Consider the following 17366-nt stretch of genomic DNA (forward strand, 5'->3'; position numbering starts at 1 on the left):
TGCAGCACAGTTAGCAAGAAGATTGCTATAGGATTATGTAGGAGTGGAACAATAGTGACTTAAGAAAATAATTGGGAATGGAGTTCCTTGATGAGTTATAGTCAAACAGCAAAAGCAGGAGGAAAATAATTCTTCACTCGCTGTGGAATGGTTGTCCCTAGATCCCAATTTCTGTTGCTGACTCTCCCAACCCTGGAAACTCAGCAGTGAAGGGTCAGTTTTTCCCTGATGTTAATTTCCCTATGTTCATTTACTCCAAGCAGATATTGATAATGCTTCTCTTTTAGAACTGAAAGTTCCTCATTAGGCAACGCTGGACTACATAAATGGAAAAAATTATCTTGATAATAATAAAGTAAATATTTGTACCTACTTAAAAGCCCAGAGTAACTCATGCTAAAAAGTACAATACACTCTAGTGATTTTAAAATAAAATAATAGATAAACATTGCAAACATTGGAAGTTGGCTCAGTGGTAGAGTGCTTGCCTTGCATGCATGAGGCCCTGGGTTCGATTTCTCAGCACCACATAAGCAGAAAAAGCCAGAAATGGTGCTATGGCTCGAGTGGTAGAGCACTAGCCTTGAGCTGAAGAGCTGAGGGACAGCACCCAGGCCCAGAGTTCAGGCCCCACAACTGGACCAAAAAAAACAAAATTGCAAACATTTTTACCAGAATTATCTTTCCTTCTCCAGAGATTACAGCATACTACACATTGTAGCATAAATAGCAGTTTGTCACACACATACAACCTAAGGCTAAATTATGCCGCTAAATGACATTTTGTTGAAGGTCAAAGACTGAAGGCAGGGTTTGGTACAAAATAAGTTAATTATTTCTTAATGACAACAGATTTATAGCTCTGAGGGTGTTTAATATGCAGCTCTTAGCCTTCTTTTCCCTCCTGTGACATTTCATTCAAGGCACAAAAGATTATAAACAGTGAACAGGACAGAATATTTTGAATTTTGAATTTTAAGGTTCCACACATTTTATTTCTGGTTGAACCATAGCAAAGGGACAGAGAAGAAATTAGGTAAATTGCCCTCAAAATGAATTGATATTTAAATCATCTGGAAGTCCTTGCACTTTAGTTTTGTAAAGAATTTAATATCCTATTTTATTGGTTGAAAACATAATTTCATAATTTGATTTTATTTACTGCTGTAATGTCTTATTAAATATTACGTGAATTGCTCTTATCAACCAATTTTTTTATGTTTGTCTATGTCAGAAACAATTGTTTAATTTGGACCAACCAAGTAAATTATGTTTGAGAAGACTAGAAGATTTGAAAGTTAAGCTATCATTTAAACAATGTACTGTTAAATCAATGCACTGTAAAACTCTTCCTTCAGGACCTGTATAATGGGGCTACTTAAGCATCTCCAACCCACACAACAGTGTTGCCTTTTTCCACATCAGTGATCTCACAGTTTAACTTGTTAAGTCTTCCATCTAGAATGAAGAGAGAGTCCTTGGAAGGTGTCATCAGGTACTGACCAAACAGGCCACTGCCTTGGATTTGTCTGTTCTTCCAGCTCCAGGGCCATTCTTCTGCCTTGAGTGGCTCCTTCAGGCTCTTGATCATCTTGACCTTCCCTGAGGAGAGCTCTGCGAAGAGTGCATCTGTTTGGTAACTTGAGCTGCAATAGACATTGTACTGGTGTGCTTCTGTGAAGGATGGCTGAAAGGCTATGTCAGAAATGTGCAGGTTCGTGTGGATGGCAAAGGCCTCTTGGACCTCTCCTCTGATAGTGATGTACTGCACCCACACCAGCCCTTCTGTGTTGCTAACGCTGACAAGATAGTGACCATCTGGAGACACATAGGGAGTGCCTGTCACATCATTGTTGAACCCAATGACAGAGTCTGTCACACCATCCACCACTAGCTGTCGGGAACATACTCCAGAATTGAAAGGTTTGCAGCCAATGAAGTAGAGCCCTCCCAAGTGGGTGTAGGCCAGAGACTGTGGGACACAAGTGTATGCCTTCAGGTCAATTGTCTTGATGTATGACATGGTTTCCAGGTCAATTTTTTGTAATGTAGCTTCATCCTTGTGAAGAATAAATCCAAACCTGAAAAGACAAAAGCCAAAGTTAGACAGGAAGCTATAGAGTAGTTGCAAGAAGAAAACATGTTGTAATAATTAGAATGTGCCTGTAAGTCTACAAATAAACCCAATGGATAGTAAATGACAAAAAAATTGACACTTGGCCATGATTAATTAAACAGGATTCTAAACATTCACACAGTAAGACCAAAGGAGGATATTCTTAGGAGAGCATCACAAGGGTTCAATAATTATAAAATGATGCTTGCTGAAGTGAACTCCAAGAAATGAAGATAAGAGGTTTTTTTTTTTAAATTGTACTATTTACAATTTTTTTCTTTTTTCTTTGTTTATTTCCCTTTCATTACTGTTTTTGATTTCTGTACCCTTTGTCTTATATATAAGTGAAGTAATGAGACTGGTCTATGCTTCCCCTAGATAATTGGCCCTTGATTTCCTCTGATTGTTTTCCTAGATAGTTTTCTTTTCTATTACATTTAAGTGACTTCATCTGCTTTGCTTTGCTCATGTACAACACTTTTGTTGGGTTTGAGTCCACAAACTTCTGTGATTTGGGCCAATATAAGCTTTGTACTAGCTGCATTCACTGCTGCTGGTCTTTGAGACAAGTCTACCAATAGTCCTCTGGCTCTCCAATAAAGACTCATAATTTGACCTTTTAAGTGGTGGTTTCTCTGTTTCTTGTGACTGAGTTTCCTTACAACTTAAGCTTACCTGATTTGGGAAGGAAAGGGAAAGCACATAAATGGTGGAACAAAGGGTAAACCAATTCAACAGTGATACTCACTAGGCATTATGGTGGAAATGAACTATACATCTTGGGGAGGTCAGGGGGACCAGAGGGGAAAAACCTAGAGAAACTGAGGGAGGGTGTGACACTGTTCAAAAAGAAATATATTCATTATATGACTTGGATAACTGTAACCCCTCTGTACATCACCTTTACAATAAGAAAGAGGAAAACATGGACAGGAAAAGTTCCAACCCAAGAAATAAGCATTGACTAGCAGTCATATTTAAATTAATCTTCTGAGCAAACTACCTCCTATTTTAAGTACATCATTCTCTATATCCAAATAGCTAAAACTCATACTTGAGGAAGCAAAATAATTTTAAGCTATATACATAATTAAAAAACAAATATGGGATTTAAGATATAAGGGAAAAAAGGAATCATTACATTATATGTGAACTCTTCTGGTTCTGAATAAGATTGCTTACCTGATATTTATCAGCAAACATAAAGGCTTGTGTGTGTGTGTGTGTGTGTGTGTTTTCACTCATTTCATTTACCTATTTTGCTTTTATCAATACTGGGTGTTGAATGAAGTTCCTCATCCATGCTAGGCAATTGTTCTACCACTATGCAGTATTCTGAGCTTAGTTAATTTCTTTTTATTGTATTTTTATTGTATTTTATTTTATTTTTTATTTGTGAACATACTATACAGAGGGGTAACAATTACATGGGCAGGATAATGCGTACATTTCTTATCAAGTATTGCAGCCTCCTCCTTTGTTTACCCTTCACATCCCCACCCCTCCACCCAGTCCTCCCCCATCCCCCCCCCACACCAATGTTGTAAAGCTCGTTTTCGACATGACAACTTGTACTTCTCATTGTTGCAACAGGTCCACCTGTATCCTTAAACGACTTGTTTTTCCCCATCTCCTCCACAAGTTATACTGACATCAAATATAGTGAAAGCAGGGGTTATACTGTGGGGGAGGGACATACAAAGCTACAAAGAAATAATCTTATAAATGCATTAGAAACAAATGCATGAAAGAAAAAGCATTAAAATACATATCAAAGGGTTCATTTTCCTAACATCACATTATCTAACCTTTTCCACTTGACTCATACATATACTAGATATTGCAAATAAGGGAAACCATGGGACCTATGTTTCTTTGGGCCTGGCTTACTTCACTTAATATAATTTTTTCCAAGCCTTTCCATTTCCTAACAAATGGGGCAATGTCATTCTTTCTGATGAAGATATAGAATTCCATTATGTATATATACCACATTTTCTTTTTTTTTTTTTTTTTGGGTCCAGTCGTGGGGCCTGAACTCGGGGTCTGGGCGCTGTCACTCAGCTCTTCAGCTCAAGGCTAGAGCACTACCACTTGAGCCACAGCGCCACTTCCGGCTTTTTTCTTTTTGCTTATGTGGTGCTGAGGAATCGAACCCAGGGCCTCGAGCATGCAAGGCAAGCGCTCTACCACTGAGCCACCTTCCCAGCCCATACCACATTTTCTTGATCCATTCATCTACTGAGGGGCATCTGGGTTGGTTCCAGATCTTAGCTATGGTAAATAATGCTGCAATAAACATAGTTGTGCTGGTAGCTTTAGTGTGGTCTTGTTTGTAAACATTTGGGTAAATGCCCAAAAGTGGGATTACTGGGTCATAGGGGAGCTCTATGTGAAGTCTTTTGAGGAACCTCCATACTGCTTTCTAAAGTGGTTGAACAAGTATACACTCCCACCAACAATGAAGTAAGGTTCCCTTCTGTCCACATCCCCTCCAGCATCTGTTGTTGTTACAGTTCTTGATTTTTGCCATTCTAACTGGAGTGAGGTGGTATCTCAATGTTGTTTTGATTTGCATGTCTTTTATGGCTAGGGATGTTGAGCATTTCTTCATGTGTCTATTGGCCATCCTTCTTTCTTCTTCAGAGAAGTTTCTCTTTAAGTCTTTAGCCCACTTATTTATTGGGCAGTTGTTTCTTTGAGGATTTGTTGTTGGGGGAGCTTAGTTAATTTCTAAGACGTAATTTGACTGTTGAATAATTGGAACACAGCACTATTTAGATAAACACATCTTTCCTCATTTTCATTTACATCAAAGGACTCTCCTAAAAATGCAAAACTTTATTTATTTGATTTAGATATGTGAGACTTCTTTTTCTTAGAGGTTAACTACTTTTGGTTTTTAGCATTATAAATTTTAACTGAAGTTTTCTTTTTCTTTTAAATTTGTCATTTTATATTGCTATACTTTTGCTTTCTTTCATTTTTCTTGCACAGAAGTTTGAACTCAAAACCTCATGCTTGCTTAGCTTGTACTCTACCACCTGAACTATGTCTCTAGCCTGTCTTTTGACTGATTGTATTGGAGATGGAGTTGAGTTGACTTTGATTCTGGACTGTGTTTGAATGTCTATCTTCCTGAGTAGCAAGGATGACAGTATGAGCAACTAGCTCCAGGCAATATTTTTATCCTTTTTAGTGACTTATCTGTACCACAACTGTTATCTTTCATGGATTTGTAAAGAACTTTGGAGATGCTTAGTATGTTTTAGTTAAAAAAAAAACAACGTTAATTTTCTTTGACAATTAAAGAATTGAGTTGGTTTTTGAATGTTGAATATTTCAGCCACTCTTGAATATTGTTCAAACTTATAGTCCTACAGAAATTATATATGTTTTAATATTCTGACATTGCCAAAACAGATCCAAAAAATAATGTTGATCATCTAAACAAATGACAGTGAAGCCAGATATATTGATCTGGGTACATGACTGTAATCACCACTTTCAGTAAGCTAAAGAAATAAGATCTAAGTTTCAGGGAAGGCTAGGCTTTATAGCATAATATCAAAAGTGAAAAAACAAAACTGTGGAGCACATGGGCAGCAAAGATGGCACTGAGAGGGAGTTGAGTGGGCAGAGCCCAATTTGCTTTACATTCAGTGCATAACCAGTCCTTGGAAGCTTAGGTGCACAATAGGGTGTGACCTTTACAGTGATTGGTTCCTTTTCCTCCCCTGCCATACCACCTGCTCTTTTTTGCTTTACAAAGGGCTTGCTCTGTGTTAATAAATGAATTTTCCTGCTTGACTTGACTCCCCACTGTGTCTGATTGTCTCCCAGACTAAGGGAGGCTGGGGAACGGGTGAGCGGCCGCACTTACCTTTCCTAGGAACCCATCCGTCTTTCATGGGACGGACAAAGACCCAACATCTGGCACCCAACATGGAGCTCTAGAGGAAAAGATACCGGCTGAGGCTAAACGTTCTCTCAGGGTAAGTGAAACCCTTAGTATGGGTAATGAAGTTTCACAGAAGAAGGAGGAGGAGGCAACATTAGGCCTGAAGGAGGAAAGGAGAAGTGAGAAGGAAAAGGAATGGGTCAAATTTGACCAAGAACACACTGAAACATGCACAGTGGAGGTCAAACTGAGGGTGAAAGATACCCCCTCTGACTCAGGTGCCCCTGACGGTCCTAGGCCCCCTCCCTATTCCCCTGATTGGCGAGGGGAGGCACGGCACCCTATGAGACTTGCAAGAGGGACCTGCAAAACCCAGACCCCTACCGACCTTCCATGGAGGGGCCGAGGGCTGGGGAAGTAACCTACTCGGAGACCTACCCTGGAAGGGAAGGGCCATGTGAGAGCCTGGTCCCTAGGCCACAGGATTTGCTTCCCCAAGCATATCTGGTCAATCTGGCACCAGGGGCTAACAGGCCCTTGGAATGGTATTCATGGGAAGGTAAGGATCTTAAAAAGCTCTGCAAGGCTGTGGCGGAGGATGGCCTGAACTCTCTTTGGGCCCAGACCCTATTATAGGACATTGGTTATCACCCATGTGTCCCTAAGGACTGGCTGGATGTGGCCAAAGCTGTCCTCACCAGTTCTCAGTTTATTAAATGGTGTGCTTTCTTTAAGGAGGAATGCAGAGTGCGGGCGGAGAATAACCAGCAGGCTCAACCCGCAATACCTATTATGCCATGTTAACAGGGACGGGGAAAGGGTACTCCACTGGCATCCAACAGGCCACAATACCTTGCGCGTACCATGACCAGGTGAGGCAGGCAAGACTTGCAGCGTTGTACAAACTGGATGATGGGCCTACTGAGTCCCCCATAGCAGGAGTGAGACAAAAACTCGGTGAGCCTGTAACTGATTTTATAGACTGAGTGCAACAGAGTGTTCACCACAAGTTGCCGTCAGGGAACCTCGGAGATTAGTTTGTAAAGCTACTGGTCTGGGAAGGGATGAATGCAGACCACCGTGTGGCCTGTGTGGGATTGAAAGAGAGTTCCCTGAGCAGATGGGTGGTGGCCTCGCAGGATGTGGGAATGCAACAGCACCAGTCCCAATCATTAGCTTTAGCTTTACAGGCTCAGACAGCTGCAACAACTGAGGCTATTATCTAGGCCCTGGCAGCCTAGGGCCGAGGAACCCCAAGAACATTGGGGAGAGGGAGTTTTTTTAACTGGGGGCAGGAGGGGCACTTTAAGAGGGACTGTTTACAACAATCCCCCGCCAACTGGAAGGGGGGGGGCAAATCACCCCTTACACCCTGCCCCAGGTGCAGGAAGGGATACCATTGGAAAAAGTTTGATTTAGATGAGAAGCCTTTAAGCTAGAGGAGGGGCATCCTCCAGCCCCGTTAACTCAAGGAGGAACCCCCTCTGCTGTGTGGCCCAGGCAGCCTTATGGTAGGATGACCCAGGCCCATTGGACCTTCCCTCCTGTGGAAGGACTCCACCCTAAAATGAGTATTCTCATAGGCAGAAAGAGGTTTTACTGCTTAATTGACACAGGGGAAGATCAAACCATACTCAGGGAGGAGGAAGTGCCCTTGGAATAGAAGCTTGCACCTGGGCCCCCAATATTGGGGGTAGGGGGAGACTCTCAGTTCAAAGAGACGTTTTGCCCATATGAAATGAACTAGCCCAGATGGAAAACAGAGAAAGATACACCCTTTAGTGGCAAAGAACCTCACTGCCAATTTACTAGGGCAAGACATGCTAAGACAAATGGATGCCCTGGTCACTACAGACCATCGAGCATCCTATGATGATATCCTGGATGGGAAAGCAGCACAAAGGCTTAAACAGAATCTAGAGAGAGTTCAGGAAAAGGATTTTTTAACTTTCATAATTACAGAGAAGAACATAGGGGACCCGCTCAGGTGCACCCCCAATCCTAAAGGCCACTGCTCCCCCCCCCAGTACCTCCCATTAGATGGAAGCCAGGAAGCCCAATCTGGGTAGAGCAGTGGCTATTGAAAAAACCTAAACTTTGTAGCCCTCCACCTTCTGGTGGAGGAACAGATAAACCTTGGGCTCATACGCCCTTCTATGAGTCCTTGGAACACACCCGTATTTGCTATTCAAAAAGCCTCCAAGGCTTGGCATATGCTCCAAGATCTATGTAAGGTAAATGAAAGGATGGACCTAGTAGGAACACCCTTAAGCGACATGCCCTGAACTCCTGCTATACCTTCAGAATATACCTTGGTTGTGATTGATATTAAAGATTTTTTTTTTTCTATCCTGGTGCATCCAGATGACTGTGAGAAGTTTGCTTTCTCCATTCCTTCTCTTAATTTTTTCCAGCCAGATCAGAGATTTGAATGGACTGTACTGCCCCAGGGAATGGCCAATACTCCGGCCTTTTGCCAACAACACTTGGCCACACTTGTAGGGCCTGTACTGGGTTCAGATACCACCCTTGCCTATGCCTACATGGATGATATCCTTCTGGGACACCAAGACCCGAGCCACCTAGAGGGCCTTCTGGCCCAGGTTCTTGCCATATTAAAAAAGGGGGGTTTTACCATAGCCCTCAATAAAATTCAAAAGGTACCTCCTTTTAAGGTGCTCGAAACTCACCTTACCTTAACTCAGGCCAGCCCCCTTAAGCCTTTGCTGGATATTCCAGCCTCTCTAACCTTAACCCAACTTCAGAGTCTTTTAGGGGAAATTAATTGGCTGTTGCCATTGGTTTCTGTCCCTAAACATAGTATTGTGCCCTTATTTGCCCTGCTAAAAGACAGGACACGGGGTTGGGAAGTTGGCTCAGTGGTAGAGCGCTTGCCTTGCATGCCTGAGGCCCTGGGTTCGATTCCTCAGCACCACATAAGCAAAAAAGAAAAAAGCCGGAAGTGGCGCTGTGACTTAAGTGGTAGGGCAATAGCCTTGAGCTGAAGAGCTGAGGGACAGTGCTCAGGCCCAGAGTTCAGGCCCCACAACCAGACCAAAAAAAAAAAAAAAAGACAGGACACCCCAAGAAGTTATTACAATTACAGACAGCCATCGGACAATGTCTTTGCAGTTCCAAAAAGCCCTGGATAAAGTTTTCCTAAAGAGGTATTCTATTTTTGAGCCCATTTCCCTTTGGTTATTTGCAGGTGTTACATTAATTTCTGCAGTTTTAACTCAAATGGGGGAGCCATTAGAGTGGGTTCACACTCCCCTAGGAGGCACACCTCTGGTGTACTCTCAGGCAGACCAACTTGCAGATGCTATCATCAAGGGAAAGACCCAAGCCCAAAGGCATTATGGCCTTGACTCTCACTCCATTGTATTTCCTTTTCAGATGGCAGACGTTGAGTGGCTCATTCAAGCCAATGTTCATCTTGCTCTCTCATTGGAGGGATTTCTAGGCCAAATTGACTGTCATTATGGGCCATCCAAATGGACTGTTATGTTATGGCGACTTCCCCTCAAAATGCCATCTCTATTTTCTCCTATGCCTATTCCTGACACCCTCCATGTTTTTACTGATGGAGGTAAAGCCAGCTCTGCATATGCAGCCTTTGAGAAACAACAAAAGACCCCAAACCAACAAAGATTTCAACTTTGTCAAAGGTCAACACAATATAAAGAAATGCTGGCTGTAATTATGGCTCTTCAGGACATTCAAAAACCCTTTAATTTGTATTCTGATAGCCTATATATGATTAACTTGCTCCCTCATATTCCCCAGGCACATATTAAGCTGGATGAAAACCCTATTTCCCTTCTTATGGTTACCCATAAAGGCCTATTAAAAGGGCGGGGAGCCCCTATTCATATTCAACATCTGAGAGGACATTCAAAACTTCCTGGGTTTTTATCCCTAGGCAATAATTGTGTGGACCAGTTAGCTACTGGCCCACAAACATTAACATTACAAGAGGCTACATGTTTACATGATTTAACCCATATTAATTGGAGAGGTCTTCAGCATAGATTTCCTCAGATTCCTGTAAAGGACCTCAAAAGGATGGTTCATACCTGTAAAACATGCCAGGCCTTTCTAAAAGTACCCCCATTACAACCACTAGGGGTAAATCCCAGAGGTCTTAAACCTAACGTCCTCTGACAAACAGATGTTACTTATTTCCTAGCCTTTGGCAAGTTTAAATATGTCTTTGTCTCTATAGATACCTACTCAGGAACATGGTAGGCCACAACACATATAGGAGAAAGAACTAAATATTCACAAGCACATTTTCTTCAATGCTTTGCCACCTTGGGTCTACCAGCACAAGTTAACACTGATAATGAACCCTGTTTTGCTAGTAAAACAATGTCAGAGTCTTTTTTTGACAAATCACATATTAATCATACTACAAAAATTCCCTATAATCCCCAAGGCCAAGCAATTATAAAAAGAAATCACCAGTGTCTTAAGGAACAATTTTTTTTTTTTTAATTTTTATTTATTTTTATTGTGAAAACACTGTACAGAGGGGTTACAATTACATGGGCAAGATAATGAGTACATTTCTTATCAAGCATTGTAGTCTCCTCCTTTGTATCCCCTTCCCATCCCTTCCCATCCTCTCCCCGCTCCCCTACTCAATCCTCACTGCCCCCCCCCCACCAAAGTTGTAAAGTTTGTTTTCGACATAACAACCTGTACTTCTCATTGTTGCAACAGGTCCACCTGTATCCTTATTTAAACGACTTGTTTTTCCCCTTCCCTTCCACAAATTATACCAACATCATATACAGTGAAAGCAGGGGTTATACCGTGGGGGAGGGACATACAAAGCAACAAAAAAAATCATCTTATAAATGCATTAGAAACAATCGCATGAAAGAAAACAAAACATTTGAATACATATCTTAGGGTTCATTTCCCTAACATCACCTTATCTGATCTCTGTTTGACTCAGACATATACTAGATATTGCAAATAAGGGAATCCATGGGACCTATGTTTCTAAGGAACAATTATTAAAACAGAATAGGGGAGTTCGCCCCCATATACAGTTACAGATAGCTTTGTTTACCATTAACATTTTAAGTTTTTCAAAAGGGGCAACTGAATCCAGATTTCAGAAGCACTGAGGACAACTAAACCTTAAGCCCCAAGTGAATGTCAGATGGAAAGATCCCCTGACACAACAATGGACAGGGGATTTGGATGTGTTTTTCCAGTAGGGGAGACAGCCCCCATTTAGATTCCTGCCAGGAACTTTCAGTTTTTACCCATTTCCTCTATACAGGAGGATGCCCAAGGATAAACTCACCACAAGGAAAGAAAACCGCTATGGTGGCCGAGGCTTGTGTTTAAAAGAGAAAAGCCAGAAAGATAACTACTAACCATCCCCAAAGGCAACCAGCCCTTGAGAAGCTCTTGTGTTCTCTAACAATTGCAGATGGAGATACTCCAGCTGTTTGCTGTTCTGACCTTCCCAGTCCCGGCAATGCCTACGGAATCTGCATCAACCTCAAGGGGTGACCTGGGCAGTGATCAGTGCTGGCAATGCAGAAATCATCAAAGCACCACAAGAGAAGCTGTCCCTTTGACCTGGTGGCCTGACATTCATTTTGATCACCACCCTATCTCATTATATCTTTTCCAACCCACAGGCAAAGAGCCAGATTAGAATAAGCCCCACCTCTGGACTCTGAAGTGGCCAAGACCGCTATCCTATCCTTGACTAATGTTAAAGGACTGCTAATGACATTTCTTGACCTGGTAATGCTTTTACTGATGGTTTTTCTATGTGCACTGAAAAATTCTTATGAGCTTAACCAGCCAGTTACATAAGATCAAGCTCCAAGTGAATGAATTTCCCCTGAGAGGAATTGCAGTCAGAGACAGGTAAGGGGGGGGGGGGGGGCGTGTCAGTCTGACTAACCTAAGACAGGGCCTTCAGCTTCCTTCTAAAGAAGTTCCCAATGACAGGTAAGTCAGACAAGGCAATCCACCCAACCTAAGACAGGCAGGTTCACTTCTTTAAACAAAGATGGGGGAGATGTTGGGACCCATTGGGAGCTGACAGTAAAGCTCAAAGGTCATCTTGACCCTTGTGCTAGCTTAAAGGCACGTACAAGGAACTGACTCACTTAAAAAACACCAGATACCCAGGATTGCTTTGCTATGTCTGCAGTTTGTTTTAAATTTTCCTTGTTTTTCTGGACTATAGTAGAACAGCCTGAGTGTGGGGGCCGACGAGGATGCACTGTGCCACATGCGTCGAACTCCCAATACCCAGGCTGCTCCCATGTTCTGAAAAGGATGACCTTATGAGATACTGCCCAGGAATTAATTAAACTGCTTCAGACATTTCTAACTGTGGTGAGACTGATGTTTATTACTGTGCTAGGTGGGGATGTGAGGTAACTGGGACAGGCTCTTGGATCATGCACAAGGGCCTTCCCTATCCTGTTCTGGCGAATATCGCCCCCAGACTTGCCTCAAAACCTCTGCGTGGCCAATGCTATCCTTACCAAAGTAATCCTGTTAAAATAACCTTTACAGAGGAGGAAAAAAGATAACTAACTGGGAGGTGGGTCTGCAATTAAAACAAAAAAGGGGGAATCTGTGGAGCGGATGGGCAGCAAAGATGGTGCTGAGAGGGAGTTGAGTGGGCAGAGCCTGATTTGCTTTACATTCAGTGCATAACCAGCTAGTGGAAGCTTAGGTGCATGATAGGGTGTGACCTTTACAGTGATTGGTTCCTTTCCCTCCCCTGCCATGCCACCACTCTTTTTTGCTTTACAAAGGGCTTGCTCTGTGTTAATAAATGAGTTTTCCTGCTTGAGTTGACTCCCCAATGCATCTGATTGTCTCCTGGGCTAAGGGAGGCTGGGGAATAGGCAAGTGGCCGCACTTACCTTTTCACGGACCCCGTCTGTCTTTCGTGGGACGGACAAAGACCAGATCTGACACATCGGTCCAAGCAAAGAAATCAGTAAAATTCCATTTGACAAACAAAAAGCTGGAAGAGGTGTCCCTTAATGGGTAGTGCCACATGTGAACAGAAATGTTGAGTGAAAACATGAGGCCCTGAGTTCTAACTACAGACATTACCAGAACAGAAACAAAAATGCAGAAGTAGATGACAGCGAGTGTCTGAGCACTGATGTTTACAAACACACAAAATTAACTGCCATCATTTTCAGCATATTTCTAGATTTAAGAATCTTACCATAACTTTTACTGAGATGGAAGAGAATATAAGTTTGTTTATATTAAAGAAAAATAGCAATGTAAGGTACTTCTTCAAAGAGTATTTTTAAATTTATAGAACAAGAAACAAAGTACATTGAAGAGTAAGATTGTTCTCTCTGGTTTTAATAAATATAGAAAATTTAAGTAATATAATTTGAAAAATTAAGTAGCTAGTGCTTAACTACAATGTAATGTGTAACTATTACCTAATCTAGTAACTATTGTTTTCTTTAGATTTTTCTTTGTATTTTAAATGGTAAATTTGGATAGGATTTCTAGAGTATTTCTGAACGATATCTACCATTTTAGACTTATTTCCTAGTTGTTAGTCTTTTTCGGGTCCTTACTACATGTGTCTCTGTTGTTTCAATAAACAGTTTGTACCATATATACTATAGACAACATTTTAATATGATGGTATAAAAGATTATTCATATTTTAAAAATCACTTATAAAAATTATTATAGAAATATTAATGCTTAGTGCAGAGATTTGTAGATTTTGTCCTAAATACTGAAGAATAAAATAAACCTCAAACTACCATATGAGTTTATCCCAATTTTTGCTTCTTAATATCAAAAATGCAAAATAATCCTGGGAACTAGTGGCTCACACCTGTAATTCTAGCTATCCAAGAGGTTGAGATCTTTCAATCATGGTTCAAAGCCATCCAGAGTGGAAAAGCCCATGAAACTCCTATCTTCAATTAACCATCAGAAAACTGGAAGTGATGTTGTGGCTCAAAATGGCTGAGTGCCAGCTTTGAGTAAAAGAGCTCAGGGACAGTGCCTTAGTTCAATCCCCATGAGAGACAAAAAAAAAAAAAAAAAAAGAAAAGTAAAGTAAAGTAAAATCATGGGTGTCACTATTCATTTTAAGACCTAGATTAACAATCAACTGATCTATTGTCAAAGAAAAATGATGCTTTGCATTCATTTATACATATTAAGGATATATGGGTTTGTGTATGCATGAATGTTATAAAGGAAGCTATGAATTATCATGGAAGGTATCATTTTTCTGATATAAATTGAGTTCAGAAGATAAGCAATAATAGGCTCATTTAACATAAGCAATAAGCCAATCAAGTTTTGACATTTCAGTTCTCTTAACCTTGAGTCTTCTTCTCCCTTCAGGTAATGAATTTTGAATGCTAGAGAAAAAAAGAGACAAGCTCACTCCTAAACTATTTTGTCTCTGATGATGAAGAATGTGCTCAGGTTTTCTGGGACAGAACCTATTCCTTTCACAGGTAATTAAAACTTTAAAAAATGGTACAGATAAAAATGCAGAAACTGTTTTTGGGGGCGAAAAAACTTCTTCTCCCTTGGCCTTTCTTTTGCTTCTTTATGACGAGGGCTGAACTGCATAAGCAGCTCATGAAAATGCCTAAACATTTTCACCACTGATTTATGGCTAGGAAGTGAGGTCTCTAATTCAAAATTTCCCCTAGTACAGATTGATATTCAGAAGTCTCCTACTGTTCATTAGGCTCTGATGAATATTTACAAGACTCTCCACTTTCATGCCTGTTTTGTGTAATATAATTCTGAACAGTACTAAAATTGGCTAAACACCTGTAGAAAACTAAAACTAGAACCTTACATATAACCATGCACCAGAATCAATTACAAATGACAAAATTTTCTTAGAGACCCAGAAACTCAACAAATCAAAGAAAGGTTGGACAAGGGGATTGAAACTACAGAGCTTCTGCATGGCAAAGGACAGAGATAGCAAGATCAATAGAAAGCCCACAGACTGGGAGAAGATCTTCACTAATTATACAACATAAAAGGTCACATATCTAAAATATACTTAGAACTCAACAAATTAATTCCCCCAACAAGAAATCCTCAAAGAAATAATTTCCCGATTAATAAGTGGGCTAAAGACTTAAAGAGAGACTTCTCTGAAAAGGAAATAAGAATGGTCAATAGGGGCTGGGAAGGTGGCTCAGTGGTAGAGTGCTTGCCTTGCATGCATGAGGCCCTGGGTTCAATTCCTCAGTACCACAAAAAGAAAAAAGCTAGAAGTGGCGCTGTGGCTCAAGTGGTAGAGCACTAGCCTTAAGCTGCAGAGCTGAGGGACAGTACCCAGGCCCAGAGTTCAGGCCCCACGAACAGACCAAAAAAGCAAACAAAAAACAAATCAAAACAAAACAAAATGATCAATAGACACATAAAGAAATGCTCAACTTCCCTAGCCTGAAAAAGAAATGCAAATCAAAACAACATTGAGATACCACCTCACCCCAGGTAGAATGGCTATAATCAAGAACTCTAATAACAACAGATGCTAGAGGGGATGTGGCCAAAAGGGAACCCTACTGCATTGTTGGTGGGAGTATAAACTTGTCCAACCACTCTAGAAAGCAGTATGGAGGTTCCTCAAAAGACTAAGCATAGAGCTTCCCTATGACCCTGCAATCGTACTTGTTGGCATTTACCTAACCATCACAAACAAGGCCATCACAAACAAGGCCATACTAAGGCTGCCAGTACAACTATGTTTATCACAGCATTATTTACCATAGCTAAGATATGGAACCAACCCAGATGTCCCTGAGTAAATGAATGGATCAAGAAAATGTGATGTATATATACAATAGAATTATATGCCTCCATCAGAAATAATGGCACTGCCCATTTGTTAGGAAATGGAAAGATTTGGGAAAAAAATTATATTAAGTGAAGTAAGCCAGGCCCAAAGAAACATAGGTCCCATGGTTTCCCTTATTTGCAATAACTAGTATATGTCTGGGACAGACAAGTTCAAAGGTTACTTAGATATGACCATATAAGATGATGCTAGGTAAAATGAACACCGAGATAGGGACACAAGAGGTTTTATCTTTCTTGCTGTTATTTTTAATGTACTTATAATGTACTATGTGTTTTTTATTTTGTTTCTTTTGTATGCTCTTTACCCATGGCATAACACCTGTTTTCAATGTATTTGATGTCGGTGCCCTGCATCTTGTATATACAATTTTCTAATTTGGGAGGGGGAAGAGTAATAACAAAATACTGAAACAAGGAAATAGGTTGACCCAGTGTAACGATGAGATGTACAAGACACTATGTTGAAAATGAACTTTACAACCTCCAGGAGTTGGGGAGGTGGAGAGGAAAGGGGCAGTAGGTAAAAAACAAAGGAGGGTATAACAATGCTCGTTAGGAAATATATTCATTACCTTACTCATGTAACTGTAACCCCTGTGTACAGTATCTTTACAATAAAAAATATACTTTAAAAAATTCTGCAAGGTACTACGCTTAACATTGTAAATTTAATGTTCATCTGGATATGGAAAGTGAGTCGTATACTGAGGAATGAGGGAGTAAAAACTCATTCTCAATCCCTTCATTTACTAGAAAATAATTACCATTAAAAAATGTGTTCTCCCAATGTGGCATTATGATGTTTTCACATTGATGTAGAGATCTGTACTATTCTTTTTCTTTCTTGGACATTAAATTATTGGAATTTTATTAAGTTTGTAAAAGGCACAACTTTAATTGCTTTATACTTCAAAAGATGGTCATGACGAAGTTCATGTGCAGAATCTTCTTTGGATGAAATATGAGATTTAACTTCAGATCAACTTAGTTTCTTGGCTCAGTTTTTCAGTTTTGGCACATATGACCTTACAGGAAATCTTCAACTTCTATAAGATTCAATTTCTTCTCCATCAGGCAAAAGGCTAAAAGTATCACTTTACTTTGCTGATGAGAATTAAAGCTAGTATATTACCCTATGGAAAATTAGCAGGGTATATCTTAGGTCAATTTTCCCATTTATTAATCAAAGAAATTTTTCTGGTACAACAACAGATCAGTGAAAACACAGAAGGAAGCTATCAAAATCCCTGTGAGTTCATATTCAAAAATGTTTAAACACACAGTATCACAAAGCACCATGCTGTGCTTTGGATATTCTTTGTCCTGAGAAGGTACCTATGAGGTAAACTTGGTCCTCAATTTTGCAGTGAGGATTGTTGGAAAATTTAACACTGAGGTCTACAGGACACCATTGTTCTTAGAAAGGACTATGAGACTCTAATCTCTGTGGCTTCCAGTTTTCATATCTAATCTC

The 17366-nt window shown here is 40.5% G+C and overlaps 1 protein-coding gene across 3 annotated transcripts in view; it reads right to left on the bottom strand.

Annotated features, from left to right (window-relative positions):
* Positions 1 to 1378: 1378 nt before the first annotated feature.
* Fstl5 (follistatin like 5) overlaps positions 1379 to 17366 on the bottom strand; it is a 718855-nt gene continuing 702867 nt past the window's right edge. For all 3 annotated transcript variants that reach the window (XM_042668417.1, XM_042668419.1, XM_042668418.1), the window contains one exon: positions 1379 to 2081. In XM_042668417.1, coding sequence (XP_042524351.1) covers positions 1379 to 2081 — 703 coding nt within the window. The remainder of the gene's footprint in view (positions 2082 to 17366) is intronic.

Source organism: Dipodomys spectabilis, unplaced genomic scaffold (genome assembly GCF_019054845.1).
Source record: "Dipodomys spectabilis isolate Male_0828 unplaced genomic scaffold, ASM1905484v1 ptg000436l, whole genome shotgun sequence".
Taxonomy (NCBI): Eukaryota; Metazoa; Chordata; class Mammalia; order Rodentia; family Heteromyidae; genus Dipodomys; species Dipodomys spectabilis.